This window comes from Hippocampus zosterae, chromosome 10 (genome assembly GCF_025434085.1).
Source record: "Hippocampus zosterae strain Florida chromosome 10, ASM2543408v3, whole genome shotgun sequence".
Lineage (NCBI taxonomy): Eukaryota > Metazoa > Chordata > Actinopteri > Syngnathiformes > Syngnathidae > Hippocampus > Hippocampus zosterae.
This window is the reverse complement of record NC_067460.1, coordinates 19,180,852-19,198,289: the sequence shown is the minus strand read 5'-3', so window position 1 is coordinate 19,198,289 and position 17,438 is coordinate 19,180,852. Positions and strand designations below refer to the sequence as shown.

At 41.8% G+C, this 17,438-nt stretch overlaps 1 protein-coding gene and 1 long non-coding RNA gene across 6 annotated transcripts in view; both read left to right on the top strand.

Annotated features, from left to right (window-relative positions):
- The window catches only part of zgc:172282 (leucine-rich repeat and fibronectin type III domain-containing protein 1-like protein), a 77,818-nt gene extending 67,754 nt beyond the window's left edge, over positions 1-10,064 (top strand). For 3 of the 5 annotated variants that reach the window (XM_052077764.1, XM_052077763.1, XM_052077767.1), the window contains one exon: positions 1,925-5,162. In XM_052077764.1, coding sequence (XP_051933724.1) covers positions 1,925-2,669 — 745 coding nt within the window. In that variant the 3' untranslated portion in view covers positions 2,670-5,162. Of the gene's footprint in view, positions 1-1,924; positions 5,163-7,360; positions 7,448-9,461 lie in introns of those variants that run through there. The other 2 variants (XM_052077765.1, XM_052077766.1) reach the window with 2 other exon arrangements.
- A 3-nt stretch (positions 10,065-10,067) lies between these two features.
- On the top strand, positions 10,068-16,278 carry LOC127608638 (uncharacterized). Its single transcript, XR_007964287.1, has 3 exons — positions 10,068-10,436; positions 11,529-11,591; positions 15,565-16,278. It is a non-coding gene; the product is annotated as an uncharacterized LOC127608638 (long non-coding RNA).
- Positions 16,279-17,438: the final 1,160 nt, after the last annotated feature.

Sequence of the window (17,438 nt, the reverse complement as noted above, 5' to 3'; positions counted from 1 at the left end):
CTGACAATGATCTTGCGATATTTCTTCCAGTTTTATAAGTATTTAATGATGTAGAATAACAAAAATATCGTTCTCTTCTGGTTTCTGACATCTGGTTTCAAGGTTTTATTTATTTATTTTTGCTCAAATGGTGCGGCGTGTGGAGCTGAATGCACAATATTTGTCTGCTGTAGTGACTTTGCCATCGCACCTTTACCCTTCGCTGTCCTGGCCTGCTTGCGCTTGATGAATAATTGGCACATTAATATTTTAAAAACAGCCAGAGTGCATTAATATAAATATTCACTTGACGTTCTTTTTAGACCAACAGTCACAACCCGGGGCTCTGAATGTAGCAGCATGACATGTAGTGTGTGTTTGTGTGTGTGTGCGTGCGTGCGTGCATGTGTCAGCATTTTGAGTGCCCTACAGTTGATTGACGGACAGTACTAACTGACAACGCTTCTTCCCATCAACCAACCTGACTGAATGCAGATAGCCTGAAAAGGTCAAACTCATGGACAGACATTAACAGGCTGTGTAGAAGGAAAATGTCAGTCACTCTCTCCACCGGAAAATGCGCACACTGGATTTGGCCCCGTGATACTGCGTTAATAACGAGGATGCATAACGAACCTGTCGCTCTTCTTGCAAGACAATAATGATGCGCGATCAGAGTGATAGCACTGATGTCTGATTAAGCATCTGTTGATGTCATTTGTGACCACAGACAACTCAGAACAACTGCACTCCTGTTGCATATGCATGCACACACACACATACACACACACGCGCTACAAAAATCGTATATCGTGTATGCATCCATTGTCTGAGTGTTGGCAAATGGTAGATTAATCAGTAGCTCGTGAGCTATAAATGCCCATGAAGAATTTTGTATGAAAAATATATTTAAATTTATTTATTTTATTGGGACAGTGCACATAAATCAACACAAGAATAAATAGTGTAAATGCGTTGCATATGCAAATGCATAAATGCTAGTTTTTCAGCCAAAGCAGGTTTCTAAAATGGCACAGTGAGACACATAAAACCACAATGACAGAAATAAGAACCGAATAGGTCAACATCATGAATCAGACAATTCAAACTGTTGCAGTACAGTTCTCAATTATGAGACAAAAGACCAGGACAGACAATGCTACAAATTTGCTGGTCAGAAGCCCACTGGAACGGGTCGGAGTCTTGATGGGTGTTCAATATTCAGACATGAGTTGACAGTAAATTGTGAATAGAACTTTTAAAATACCATTTGTGTTTCTTTTTGATTTAGAAACTGGTGATGAATGAAAGTGAGAGAAGTTCATGCGCTGGCTGGAAAGTAATTCCAGTCTAGGTATTTATTAGATGCCACAGGCGGCTTTGATTACCGGAGAAAATGGCTTGCTTAGACAATAAAAGATTGTTATTTCCGCAAACATACAGAACACAGAGGAGAACAAAGGAAACCAATTCAAGTAAACATTATCTTAATGTCTTATTTTTCGGGTGTGATTTAAAACAATCCATTTATTTTCAACATTGTTGAAATTAGCCGACCCAGTATGCATTTTTTTTTCTTCCTAACACTGTTCCGCTTCCTTTGAGGTCCTCTTGCAAAGCTACCCTGTGTTAGATGATGATGTGGGTAAAACGTTCATCCATAATTCGGCATTCCAGGAATACATATTGCAGATTGTATTTTATAACAAATGTACGTGATGAATGTATCACTTTTGTTCCCGGCCAAGCTCGATCGACAAGACATTTTTCACTCTGTTATATTGAAATTTTTACCTCAGAGAAAACAGACTTTAAATGAAGCTGTGATGATTGGGTTTCCACAACCAAGGCTGTTATGAAATACCGTTGGTGTTCAACGACATCTCCTTGTTTCGTGCCTTACGCTCACGTTTTTGTTTTTCCTGTGATGTCTCTGCTTTTCTAGGATGATTCCCTCCAGCAGCAATGACTTCCTGGTTCGTGACCTTGCCGCCGGGAGAAGCTATGACCTGTGCGTCCTTGCCGTGTTTGACGATGTTGTCACCTCACTGACTGCAACACGTCCTCTGGGCTGCTTGTCATTCACGACAGACACGGAATTCAGCCAGTGTCAGGCATTACACAGTCACTTCTTGGGAGGAACTATGATCATCATCATCGGCGGAATTATCGTGGCGTCCGTTTTGGTTTTTATTATTATCCTGATGATAAGATACAAGGTTTATAGCCAGCAAGGGACTGCTCATGGAAAATCAGCCATTTCTACAACCGTGCCAAGACAGCAGAGCAATGGTCAAGGGGGTGGAGGTCAGGCCCAAGTCCTGCCTCGCTCTGCATCAAAAGTGACTGACAGTCAGGACGAAGAAGCGGTGGGTCCTTCTGGGGCCCTGTCACCGAGCAACACCCTGAGAGACACTGTTGCATTGGTTGTGGAGGACGCCGGTGGGCGGAACATAAAAACACGGACTGACTTTACGGCCGGTGAGGAGTCGCTTTCACCCAATAAAGCCCGCTTCGCCTCCAGAGTGGCCATTGAGATGAAAAACAGACCGCCATCTGTCGTCAAAGAACCTACTTCCCCCAAGGAACTGGCAGGTAGAGAGCCAACGGATAAGGAGCATCGCGAGGGGAGGCAAGCAGCCGGGGGCAAAATTGGCAAAAAGCGGTTCACGGGGAAAGAATGGATATAGGATAAAGAAATGAAAAAGAGTCGTACAGGAAGAAATGGAGAGTGGGGGCAAAAATGAGATATTTTTGAGAGTGTGAATTGCTTAGCGAGCCAAAGGGAATAGTAGAAGCTGAGCGAGTGTGAAAGAGAATGATCGACATAAGCCATATTGAAAGAAGGGAGGTTGGAGGAAAGGAAGACACAATTTGATGAGTACATTCACAGTCATATATTGTAGCCTTTGGTAGAGCAAGCATTTCCTGATCAATTATTTTGTGCAAATTCTTCAGGTGGTTTACATATTAATTAGATTGTTATGAATTACATTATACTTCTCTATTATACATTAAATTCATGCTACCTACGAAATCGTCAGTGGGTGTAAAAGTACGCATGCGCAGCAGTACACAAAGCTGTGTAAAATTAAAAAAAAATAAAAAACACTTCCTGACCTCCACCACTCACAATCAGCGCCCTTCAAAAGCAGTTGGTTTTCTTTTTTCTGTACTCATGTATTATAACCCCGTTTTGTTGGTTTGTGTGTGTGTGTGCCATGTGGAGTCACCTCGAAGTCACGTCATGACCCAACGTGCCGCACCTCGCCATATAGGCAATATCTCGGAGCTGTTACGGCGTTTCCCGATGAGAGACCAAGCCCAAAAACGAAGAAGAAAAAATGTCCCTTACTCTATGCGCGCTAATAATTTCCAATATTTACGTAGTGGGGCTATGATGGGAAAAAAAATGGGTTTGGAAAATACTTTTGCCGTCACTTGATATAATGCTTGGCATCAGGTACAGCCATTTCCTTCTTCCTCACAAGACGCCAAATTCATCAACTTGCGGCCGATGACAATATCCAAAGGTAGTGAAATGTTCAAAGCACAAAGTTCGAAATCAGAAAATGAGTCTGTCCCCCACCCCTCTCATTTTATTTGGAGAAAGAAATAAACAAACTATGCACTGATTCAAAAGTAATAATATGTACTTTTTTTACTGTAATACAGTATAAAGTCTTGATACTTGCTTACTTCGCACCACTGGAAATAACGAGGCAAATAAACTGCTCGAATTTCAGCCTGCCTAAGCGCGCGTTTTGATGACAATTTCGACTCACGCTTTGGGTTCCGCTCCCTCAAGTGATTGCTGTATAAATGTGGCCTATTTTCCTTAGAATCAGTCAGAGTCTAAGTGAACCTCTCCAGGGTAATAATGTATAATAGGAGCAGAAACACTGTAACCAATGTGGAATACGCCACACAAACAATGCGAAAGGGAAATCTGCTATGAGTGATAGACAGTAGCTAGCTGAGAACGGTGGTGGTGGGATTTAAACTGGTGGAACGATTAAAAAGCTTGGCTGGCTTTGGTGAAACTAAAAACAGCCACGCAACGACGACAACAACAAACGCATTTACTGTGATATGAATGAAGTATGTTCATTTAAAAGAGCGGAGCGGAAAGGCACGATTGTGACAGTGAGTCACATGAACGGAAAAAAAAAAAAGGTCTTGGACAAGATGTTTGACTCAGCCGTGCCTCACGTAAACTGAGATATTTAAATCGCCGGTTTTATCAAAAGGAAAATGTTCCATGGCGTCCAAATGACTCAAGGCTAGTGGTGCATAGTGTGCAGAGGTTGCCAACTTTCTGCCACAGAGTTCTAGAAGTCTTTTTTACTTGAAGAGCAATGCATAGGGGGCTTCATGGAATGGGTTTCCATGGTTGAGCAGCTGCGACCAAGCCATACATCACCAAAGTGCAATGCGCAACCTTGACTGTTGTGTCAAGCACGGCGCCAGCGGACTCGAGAGGAGGGACACCCGTTCTCTGGGGTGACTAATCACTCTTTTCCATCTGGCAATCGCCTGCTTGTCCAACATCAGTGTGTGAACTCAAAAATCACGCTATTATGGCTGCAAAATGTCGGCCAACATCACAAGTGGGATGTCACTGAAGTTCATATGCAAGTTAACATAGCCACATGAATGTTTTGGGCGATACATAGGTGAGCCGCCATTGCCGAATGAGTCCAAAATTGCACAGATAGATTCTGATATACAATACAAGAATGGTTCAGTTGGTCACGCTCATACCTCTTTCATCGATTGAAAGTTTCATTTTCACGATATGAAGATTGTGAAGTGTTTGAGAGTCACATTTTGTAAAGCTTACAATGTTTTTTTTTGTTGCAAACTTAAACTGCGTAAATTTGGATCGCAGAACACAAATGATTGTGTCAGAGGTTAAGAAGAAGAAGAAAAAAAACTAATCTTGCCTGTGGGTCACCATTAAAAACGTGTCCTTGATAACAGCCCTGTACAAGATGAATATTACTATTCTATTAAGCAACTTAATCATGGGGAGAACAGGCTATTCTAAAGCTAATAAAACTTTATGATGACCGACTTATTCCCAGGATGCACATCCTCAAACAACAAAATCTGAAATAAGCACTCAGCGCGTATCTTCCTGTAAATTTGATCATTTGTAACTTGTAGGAAAAAAAAAAGAATTTCACTGAACTCAACTCGCTCCGGTAGACTTGCGCTGCAACTGCAATCTGCTCGGGGAATTACAACGAATAAACGGACACACCATTTCACACGTCAGGCTTCAAAAGATGTAGTTGAAATCTGCTATCAGGGTCTGGTTAGTCATTCAATTAGCTTCTATGAGTGGGTGGAAATGAAGTGTCATTGAGCCGATGATACTAACACAGGGCAGAGGGGAGATAACGCCATAGCCATCGAGCTCAGGGAAAGTTTTGACCTTCTTGAGCTCTCTCAATTACAACAGTTAATTGATCGAGACACCCTTATATACAGTCATGCAGTCTGGGATTATATCATGAGAAATTATGCAACCCCCTCCCCCCCCGTTTTTTAAGACTAATTGGATGGCAACCTAAAACTGTTATCTTTTTCACATTTGAAACCATGCGCAGGGAAGTCTGCACAAGTAAATTGACCTTGGGTGTTCATAACAAATACATCAGGCTAGGCTAGAATTTCAAGAAGATTTGAAAATTTGCACTGTGATGAGATTTTCTCTTCTTTTTAAAAAAAAAAGACCTAGTCAAAAAAAGAATCCCATTTCATGGAGTAACTGTGCACAGCATCATCTAACCCAAACTTGGCTGAATATTTTCATTCTAACTAACATCAAGTGAGCCGTCTGCGCACTGGAGACGAGTACCGTACAATAATTATTTGATTTTTTTTCTGCACCTCAAACAAGTGACAGGTGCCCCTTTGCGTACCTTGATTTGCTTTGCTGCCACATTCACACTTTGGCACTTCTAGGGCAAACCATATGGAGGAGTGGCGCTTAAATGTGTCTGAAGGGAGACATTTAGGTTTCTCGGGGTATAAAATGAGCCTGTGATACATTTCACTGCTTGCTGCATTGCAGAGACAGGAAACATTGATTTGATCAGAGGGAGCTTCGGAGTGAGAGTGGCTGAAGAACACAGCATGTGACAGATACGAAGTGAAACCCCATTACAGGGCCTCAGTTGTCAGAAACGAGAGCTAGCATTGAGAGCACATCTACTGTGGTATTTAGGTTAGTTTTGGTTTCCAGAGATTGGTATTGTTTTGGTGTTTAGGGAGAACGTAAGCATTGTGTTTTGTTTTATCTTTTTATTCTGAGGTAGTAATTATTATCAAGAGCTTGAATGATTGAGTCGGACTTTGACTGACTCAATACAAAGGGAAAATTATCTTTAGAGTCCTCATTTCATGCTGTTAAGTCCCTTGATTGTTTTGGTAAAATAATTGGTGATTTGGTCCATGAACCGAAAAAAATCTGACTGGGAACCAGTTCAGGGTGCTCCCCGCCTACTGCCCGAAGACAGCTGAGATAGGCACCAGCATGCCCACGACCGTCGTGAGGATAAGCGGATTGTGTGTACATGTACACACAGTATTATAAATCACCGTTAAAATCTGCCTGTGTATTATAATGTGTGGATCAGAGATTACAGTAACAGCTTTTTGTCACACAATTAATTGAGTTAATTGTTTGGCATTTAAGACCAGTCAACCCAATGGGACATCTGTTCAGAGTACGATTTAAATGTGTTGAATTGTCGGATAGCAATCCTTTGACCAAATCTCCAATGAACAGCTTGCTCTGTGTAGTCCCTCGTGGTAAAGGGGTTAAAAGTTCCCCCTGGGAGGTCAATGTAATGTTCGTATAAGTGGAGTGGAAATCTGTGTACGCATCCCAAATAAATAAATAAATAAATATTAATTCAGGGCCAGTTCCCAAAAGCCTGCAGGACTGTGAATGCATTTGAGAGATATAATGTGCGAGGTTGAACCGCCTTAAGCAAGGGCAACAGTGCAGCCTCCCACAAGGTTAGCCAAAATTGGAAAACAGTTCATTTCCACACAAGGATGTGTTTAAGTATTTGTGAATGTGCGCTATCCCCGTGGCCCCACCATAACCTTGTAACCTGTCCTTCCTCCGTACCTTAAAATACCATCACGATTTTTCTATCAATCCTCATGCCTGGCTTCATTCTTTCCTGCCATCTGTGTCGGTGAATGCATCTCCCTCTTTGCCCCCTCCTGCTGTGTTTCTTCATTCTCCCTCTGCTATTCACTCTTGATTTCCCTCTGTCTGGATGTTTCACTGTTTTCTAGTTTGTTGTCTCTGCTGCTGATTTTTTTCTCTCCTTCTCCGTGTCTCCAATGCCTCTGCCAGCAGATGAAGGACAGCCTCGTAGGGGCGAGTGGAGAAATTTTAAGATCTGACAGTCTCCTGGAGCTCACAATGAGATGACTCGAAAGTGTAATGATTGACATCCAATGGTTGTAGTATACTGTCTGCCTCTGACCCAAAAGTTTGTATCTTGCTCTTTTGCAAATGGGTATTTTGCACATCTCACATCTTAGATACGATGTGATCAGGTTTTGAGCTTATCACTCCGCGTGTAAATCACTCTGCAGTTCAGAGTAAATGGCGATGTAGTTGATTGCCACCATAAGGTGTCTAAAAGTATGGTTGTGATAGCTGTGTCAGGACGGTAAATAATGTGAAAACTGTGACTAATAAATGTAACCCCTAAATCATAGAATGTCATAAAGAAACGATGAAATATTGATAATGTAGAATTGCACACAGTTTTTGGAATGTGACTGATATTCACATGTAAACATTGCTAACTTGGAGGAAATTTTGTTCGCGCTTATCGCACTCCGTTCTAATTTTTGCATGGAAAATGTTGGTTTTCTGTCACCCATTCAGCAGAGTTCCATGCGCCTACCATAATGCATTTAAGGTAACATGATTGTCTGCGGAGGGTTGCCAAAAAGCCCAAAAATTCTATGAAGCAGTTAATCATCTCAATTTTTGAAATTAAACAAAATGTACAGAACTGGGCTGAACTATATTGGATGTCAGAATAAGGCTAACATGTTTGTTGAGATTTTTTTTTTCCATTTGCCAAAATTAAATGTGATCTCATCATCTAAGTACTATTTTTGCTGCAAAAATATTTCAAGTGAAGGATTTTTTTTCTTCCTTTTTTTCTTGAAATCATAATTTTGGTCGGAAATGACTCGTCGATTAATGGGAATATTATTTTAGTTTGAATAATCGTAGGCAATGTGTTAGATGCCTTCAAGCCTGCCCAAATCAAAATGAACACAAAAGATAAAACTCGAGGGTCATGTCTGAATGAATTGCCCCCGTCATGCTCCCTCCGCCTGCAGCCTTTTCTTTCGACTGTTCATTCCCGCTTTGTCTCCTGCTATTCCCCAGGTGCCTTTCTTTCCAACATTTTGTTAATTGCTCCTGTTTTCGGTTCACAACCTTCTACCTGTTGAACATTTTCCCTTGCACCACGGTTATTACTTATTGCCTAAATCCTGTATTACTTCTTGCCCTCTGCATTAAATTTGCCCTTTCCATCCATCTCATTGTCACACACATTGCCCACATTGTTTAGTGTTTAAAAAAAAAAGTCTCAGGAAAGGCCCCTGTTGCCATGTTTGAAGCTACCCTCATTTGTCAATGAATCCTTGGTGTTTCCGCGTTCATTCATCAAGCCTGGACAGTGAAACGTTTATTGATGTGTGCAAATTCAGGCACGTAAAAATGATACGATGAGGAGAAAATGCCTTAAGTCAAACTCAGGCCACATCCGGCCTGCCACGTCATTTTATGTGGCCCGTGAAAGCAAATCATACGTGTCAACTTCCATGAGCCTTGCTACAATCTGTACCAAAATGTTGAAACTGTCAACTGTAATAAATAACGTTGAGATGGTGCAATTATTTAGTGACCCTGTTGCCATTCCCTTGAGCAATAGCTGAACAAATTAATATCATTGAGTGATTTCAAAACTAGTAATCCATTCATTTGTTGTGTACATGTAGTAATGCGATGAGACGATTAAACATTTGTGTAGTTTCACTGCCGTAAGTGCCCTACGAGGGAAGACTTAAGTCTAACGTGGCCTACAACAAAAATGAGTTTTGACCACCATGGCCTCAGTGAACAAGAACCAAATGTTTAAAGTGTGCCATATCTCATTTAGTTCTCTGTATGGACCACAGCGTAGAATGACTCAAAATTCAAAGTATCGCAAATACTAGCACATTTAGCTAACTCTACCTTTGCTCTGTTACTCTATTCCAAATCCCTGACTTCCCATTCCCTTTAATCCAAACATTTTCATTTCAAGGTACTTATGGCATCCTTTGAGATTCCTTGTCCTCTTGTGATCCCAATCTTTTATACAATCAGATTACTTCACTTCTGATTTCAAATCACATTGCTGTTTTTTTCTTCTGTTTTCTAGGACCCTGACGTTTCAGCTCTGAGTCGTTGAAATCAAGAGCAGACATGAGAGAAAGCCAAGAAGAAGAAACCACCTCTGTCCTCTTTATCTTGTTTCCTGTACTCGTTGTTGTGTCATTTCTGGATTCGATTACCATAGTCGTGCTTGTGCCAATGGTGATTGACCACTTCCTGCAAGGCCCACTTCTTGGCAGGATCGTCTTTATCAGTTCAAATGGAACACATTGTGCACTCATAAATGCTGAATCCACCTTATTTAAGCGAAGATACAAGATAGAGTCAAAGTGGATGCTGCAGACTATACTGGATAATTTAAAAAAAAAGCAACAACAACTGAAAACGGTGGCAACAAATGATGTCTTGACATAAAATGCGTATTGAATATCCTGTAAATGACCTTCTCCCCCGATTGGACAAGTACCAAGCGGATGATGAAAGTAGACTGGCTGCCTTGAGAATCCCGTTCAACTTGGATCGACTTACATATGCTGACCACTGGTATTTTGGATGTAAAAAAAACTGCTCATACATGAATAACCCAGATTGCAACTGACATGAGGAGCACTGACAAATGCAAAATCAACATGTATTCCTTCTCCCTAAACGCAACATGTATTCCTTCTCCCTAAACGCAACTTTGCAAAAGGCCGATGTGCTGCTGTCAGATGGATTTCAATGTTGACGCAGCCCGTGTATCCAGCGATTCATTCCGGACAATTCATACTTCCAGAATGAAGAATTGACTCTCAGAGAAAGAGGAGCTTTGCCTGCGTCGTGGATGTGTATGGGAACTGTCCTGTCACTAACCTGGCACAAACTCAACTGGACTACGCCAAGCAGAACATCTTTTGTGCCGGTCAAAAATATTTTGATCTGGCCCTGCTGATTTCCACTGGATTGGACCTTCAAGGAACTGTAAAACCTCAAAAGCTCCCCTGCCACCCCCCGCCCCGTTTCAGGGTCCTCTTTAATCCAGGTGAGTAATACACAAATCAGCCCATTAACCCAAGCAGACAACTGAGCGGTTGTGTCACCCAAAGACTCAGGCAGCTTAATTAGTGTTTCATGCACTGACCCACTGACAGTCACCCTGTCCATGCACCACCCGTGGCTCGCATTCCAAAACACAGCAACACTTGCCGTTGTGTCCTGCGACAGTGACTGGACGGTTGCTATTTAAATGCCCTCTAATTACTGTCAGCTAGACAACAAAGGGAATCATTCTTGCTCAACGAAGTGTTGTGTTACTACGCTTCCCTGACAATTTCTCAACACGCGGCAAAAAAATGCGTTACTCCCTATTGTTTGGCTGTTATGGTGTCTGACTCATGTGGATTTCACACTCTCTTCTCTGTCTCCATGATTCTTGTCCATCAGATGTCTCGTTCTTGAATATTTTTTTTGTCTCGCACACAACAGTAACTGAGGATTTGAGGCTGAAAGTCTAGCTCCTCTCTTGTAAATGTGTCAGTGCAAAAAGTACCGGCTGCCTATTTGTGGTCACAGAAACAAATTGTGACACATTGACGGTTAAGACGGGCTACAGCAGATATGGCCGGACAGTACGAGAACAGAGTCTTGTGAAAAGACCTCTGAAACAGTGTATGCTCAATAAACACTTAATATTTTTCCCCTTTGTATTACTTTCCAATTAAAGTGGATCTGAACAAATACAACAATTCAAGATTATGTTTCAGACACAAACCATTCATGCATTGAACTACCATGTTCCATTGTCTTCGTTTAAATCAGAGGTCTCCAAAATGTTTGCAAAGTGGGTCAGATTTGGTAGGGTGAAAATGTTTGGTGGGGGGGGGGGGAGACGACTATTCAGCTTCCAGTTACTTTTATTGTTCTCTGTGTTTGTTTCCAGCCACCTTGTCATAGTTTCCATATTTCATCTGGTCGTGCCTCTTGATATTGAATTCCTTGAAAAACAGCTGCAGTCTGTTGGCGAATTAGACAGTCACAGTCGTTTCGCATTTCAGTGGGGGAAAAAAAAACCTTGCCAATTTCTACTAGTCCTGGAAGTGACAGTCCTCTCTATCAACTTTCCTTTTCTTTGCAGCAGTCTCCATTTTGGAAATGGGCTGGAAAGACTCACGCGAGGGTCATACAGCAAGAGAAACAGGTATGTTCCTAAATTCACTCTGACGTCCAATGTGACTCTGAGAGTGTTGTTTTCGGAGAGGCAGAACCCACTCTGAGAAAAAAAAAAGCACCTACGAGCGTGGCCACGGGTCTTCTAGTGAATTATGAAATAGCTTGGTCAATGTTGTGGTCAACATTGCTGACGGGCCACACATTATTAACTTTATGCCAGAGTCCAGTGGCCGAAATTGGACACTGGACCGGACTTTGGACGTGGATGAGTAAAATCAGTGACTATTTTGTTACAAATAAACATCAATTCTTTTTGGTTCTCATAAACGGCATTTGGTATTCGGCGGTAGTCCGAGCCACAATCAGGACTTGATATGAACACCCATCAAATGCGGGCGAATTTCAACTGTGGTAGATGACTGCGCAACGCCCATTCGCCACTTTGGCGGGTCGTATTGCAAATTGAAATCCCAAGATTGGCCGACTTGCCCTGATTACGTTGACGATCGCAATCATTGACAATTGATTTAGTAATCAATCAGTCATTGTTGAATTTTTTTTGGAAGCTTTGCCCTTCTTTCAAAACTGTGTCGGGAGCTCCCACCGTTGTCTGCCCTCCGTACTTGACGTACGTGCACAGTAGTGTGAACTACAACATACAAAACACCCCCTTATTGTCTCCGTTGTTGTTGAGAGCAACGGAGACATGCATTGCTATTGCAACCTAAATGTTGCGGAGGGCTCTCCCTGCATATGGTCTGATTGGCAATACCATACGACATGATACATCCCGCGGCTGAGGATGCACGTGGCTGTGCAAACACGAGTGAGTTTTTCCACCAATAGGTGCCTTAGTCTCTTGCATCGGCTCTTGCTAGGACAAATGTGCAAATAACATTGCGCTCTGTGGCTCACAGTGGATACACGCCGTTTTCCATGCATGTGCCCATCAGCAACGATCCAAGCTGAATTGATATCACACCCCAACATAATGACACGAACGATGCCGGAAGTTGGGTTGGAAGGCAAAAACAGGGAAAATGGAAATCATGTTTCCAAAAGATTGATTGAGGTTCATCTACAAACGACTGTCTGTACACAAACTTGCTCATTATAGATTGATATGGCCCCTGGTACTACATCAATGTATTATTACACTGTACATATGTTCCACTGATAGCTTATCCTGAAACGTGGCTTTATGGATTCAACCATGTTGCTGCGAAGTAGAATATAGAAGGAAAGCTAAACATGATAAGCAGCTTTAGTTCATGGAAATTGAGGAAAGAGAGGAAGATTATAAAAGCGGAGAGGAGGACAAGAAATAAGAAGCAAAGGATAATTAACGGGGAGTAAGATAAAGCTGCGCAAAATGGAAGAAAGCGTAGTGGCTAAGTTGAGGTGAGGACTAATGTGCCTAGTTATGTTCGGATGTGAGATACATCCTGATCTGGAAGCATATGGACATAATACGCACAGTACATGTAGTTACACCATATATAGTCTTGCGTTCCATCAACAGAATCAAAATCCACACTGTGTATGTCAATAATTTAACTGAAAAACAAATGACCAGTCACAGAAGAAAAAAAATAAAGACTGTCCAGAAACCGAAACAACAAAACAAAAATCAAAACCATGACAAAAAGAACATCCGCAAAGCTGTGAATTTACAATAACCCCCCCAAGTAGGGTTCTCAAACTCAATTCATGAAGTCGCTTGATATTCTCTGGATGCGTCTGATCCGAGGAAAAAGAAGTAAATAAATATACAACTCATCTAATCTTGTCAATCCTTATGAACAAGAGTTCAGAACTTTCATGGTTCTTCAGAACCTGAACAAAATCGGTGGCCCAGCCCTCCCTCTCGTCTCTTTTCGCAGACTCCCCCAGCACATCTTGTTGAGTCACGTCATCTGATCAACTTTCTCTGTGTGTTCAAGAAACGCCGTGCTCCCACTATGCTCCAAAAATAAATAAATAAAATCACATTCCATCGCTTCTTTTTCTTGAAATTGGCTGTAATAAGCCCCAACCTTTCTTTTCATTGCAGGTTTAAAAAAAGAAGTTTTAAAAAAAACATGACCGGCTGACAGGATATCTTTTCCTTCCTCTTGGTATCACTTCAGAATTACATTTCACAAAAGCTGTCATGAGCCTGATCTAGAAGTGATAAAATACATACACACACACACGAACCAGGGCAAAAGAAAACGAAACAAAAATGCAAATTCCCCCCCCAGGGCATGAGTTTGAGACCGCTGACCAAAAGCGACCTTGAAAGAAATGCAAATTTTCTGCCAGTATTGAGAAATAAAATGATTTGAACTGCTGAATTTTAAATCGTGGTATTTTCTAACCATGCAAACATTTCAGCACCTTTAGGATTTGTTATGAGGAATACCCGTTTGCATCACATCCTACTCACCCTCTCCTAAGACATCTTTTTTTTTATAGACACCTGATCGGAGTGAATGTTGTCAGCATTTTGTTTATTTTCAATTTTAGTATTAATTCTATGATTGTTCAAGTGCAATATTATGGTGTACTACTGATCCCCGCTATTCTGTAATTAGAAGGTTAGTATTTATACAGACGCAGTGCATTTGCTGATGAGCGGGATGAAATGGCCATGCAGTTTGCAGCATTTGAAAATGGAGCGTTGGAGTTCTCGAGCCTGCGACTGTTGTGGCAGTTTTAGAGTGTATATAGTAAAGCTGAGTTTGAGTCTAATGTAAAATGCCAGGCTGAATTGGACAATCAGGAAATTAGGTTACCTATTCTTCCTTCCTAACCGCTTGATCCTCACTAGGGTCGCGGGGGGTGCTGGAGCCTATCCCAGCCGTCTCCGGGCAGTAGGCGGGGGACACCCTGAATCGGTTGCCAGCCAATCGCAGGGCACACAGAGACGAACAACCATTCGCACTCACACTCACATCTAGGGACAATTTAGAGTGTTCAATCAGCCTGCCATGCATATTTTTGGAATGTGGGAGGAAACCGGAGCACCCGGAGAAAACCCACGCAGGCCCGGGGAGAACATGCAAACTCCACACAGGGAGGCCGGAGCTGGAATCGAACCCGGTACCTCTGCACTGTGAAGCCGACGTGCTAGCCACTGGACTACCGGGCCGCCCCGTTACCTATTCTTGTTAGTGTCAATTTTTGGGGGGCCCCATCATCGAGGCGGTGAGACCTTTCAAGAATTAGACTGGTGTCAAGTGTGATGATGTCAAGATAGCTCGGAAATGAAACCATCTTGACAACGTCCCCCTGCTGCTGACACAGGAAAGGCCAGTAAGGCTGAAAACGACAAAGACATGAAGATGTCAGCGGTGAGAGGGAGAGATTGCAAAGACAACCTTAGGATAGATCTCGGGTGAGAAAGAATCTGGACACGTAAAAGGAGACAATATACAGACTCCAAATGTTGAGATGTAATGAAAGAGCCAGACACATTCTGTCAGGATTACTGGGGGGGAAAAAAAACTAGATATTGTCTGGCAAGACGAGATGAGTTAAGATGAAGCTCTTAGAAAAGGATTCAAAGCAATGAGAAATGTGAATCCCAACTTTGTGATGTGATTGAAGAGATTGTGAGCAGCGAAGCAACTCTGCAATGTTATGGCAGCAATGCAAAGCAGACTTTTTGCGGTTACGGCGAGAATGCTAATCAGCGAAGGTTCACCGGGCTGCACAAAGGGTAACATTTAACCACTGTCCGGAACATAGATGTCAGGGAAGTCGATTTAATTGCAGACATCAATTTCTAAATGCAAAAAAACGCAGTTTCGAATTATGTTTTTCGTGGGCATTTGCATACATCTGATGTAAATGGAATGTTGATGTTGTACATATTTTGTCCACTTAGTTTGTATGAATCAATCGATGAGTATGACTGACTATGACATTACTATTCAAAAAAAATTTACGAGAGCAAAAAATGTACTCTGGATTAAACGAAAGCGCAATATTAATTCATCTTCTTTTTCTCTTTTCAGGCCCAAATCATCAGTCGTGTCTGAAGATAAAAACAGTTTTTAAAAAAATGAAATAAAGCTGGATCATCTTTCTTTTTAAGCCCCGGCCCCACTGTCATTCACTGCTGTTGAATCTTTTCAAGTGCGGGACAAATGTTTATGATTGCCATTTGTATGTGGCATTGTTTTCGGTGGCCTGGGCTCCATTAACATGGAAATCACATCATTATTGTTCCCATAGATTGCCGTGTGAGCGTCCATAATGAATTATCTGAAGTTCTAATCATGAGTTTCATTTGATTTCTCCGCGAGAGATTTCCATTTGAGCATTTTGACGCATGACCGTCACGAGCATCTCTTTCGTCCTCCTCATGCTTTGGCCCATGCAGGTGGAATTTATGATCAATAAGTACGGTCTCTCATATGTACTCCTCAAGTCTGTCTCCATTGAAATCATGGTCACTCGCTTCATCATCATCACAGATCATTTGGAAGAATATCTTGCTCCAGAGGAACAACCTTGATTCTTTTACGCTCTTGTTGAAGAGACTCACACAAAAAGTCTCCCCACTCTTACCAACACACCTCCCTTACAGTATGCGTGCCCTTTTTTTCTGCTTTGGTCTTTATATTTTGTATGTGTATATAAATCAATCTGAAATGTTATAGTTTTGTACATGTAATTTTTATGGTGTGTGAATATTTTAATAAAAAATGGGTGGACTTTGCAATTTAGGAGCCGATTGCCGTTTGTATGCCCTGCTGCAAAGAAACATTTAGATAGAGAATCGTATCGCCCTCGCAAATGTTTGAGTCAATTACAGTAGCTTAAAGTATATAAAACGTACTTACTATTAAGAAGAAAAAAACAATTTCAACTTATATACTTCAATGGGACTGAAAAAGCAAAACAAGAAATAAGGAGCGGGAAGAGCAGTAGAACTCACAATGCAAAGATTGGTCATAAAATATTAACCTCAGTTTATCGTTTCTTTGTCAAAGTTGGCACTGTAGGTATTGCATCTTGATTGAACATGATGCCGAGTCATGTGTGTTCCTCATTATCTTCTTCACAGGTGCTAATGACTACTGTGAACATCGCCTCGACGACAGCTACCTCCCCCTCTGCTCCTATTATCTTCCCCTCCTCATCAATTCCACTCAGCCTCTCTTGCATTTCTGTCTCATGTCTCACCCCCCCCCCCCCACCTATGTTTTCTTCACAAGTTGAATACACCATCAATGTGACAATACGCAGCTCCTTTCCTCACTGCTCTAAAGTTTATGGCTGCCTGCCAAAAATAGATCAGCTCTCTGCCACATTTGCCTCCTTTAATTTCCTTCATCCCCCCCCCCCCGCCCCCCACCTTTTTTTCCGTATTTAAACTAACAGTCAGGGTACTTTCGTTTTGCCCGCGGCACTGCCTCCAGTCATCAAGTATCATTTCTAAACCAATGTTGACAATCCAAATAGGCAGCGGTTAATGTGCATAATCTGACAAAACGAGGTGAAGGCAGTTATTAGATATTAAATATTCAGCAGATGGGAAGAAAAATAGGATGGTAAATTAGTTGGTGGATCGAGGAATGCAAACACCGGGCTTGGAGTTTGACACCTGTGCTCCACGGTGGATGCTTTATTGAGTATCATGATACTCGTGGGAAAACGGAATCGAGCCGCCACAAGGGTTGGCAGGAAGTCCGGAATGAGGTTCATTTCTATGGAGGAGGCAGAAAAACGTAAATACGACGGTGACAGCACAGAGCAGTGAAAAATCAATGCTCTTGGGAGTGATATGACAAACACTGAACTGGGTACCAGCCACAAAAGGCTTCAGGTTTTGTCGGTTACTTTTCATCGAAATATTTAATAAAATAAAACACAAAGAGTTGCA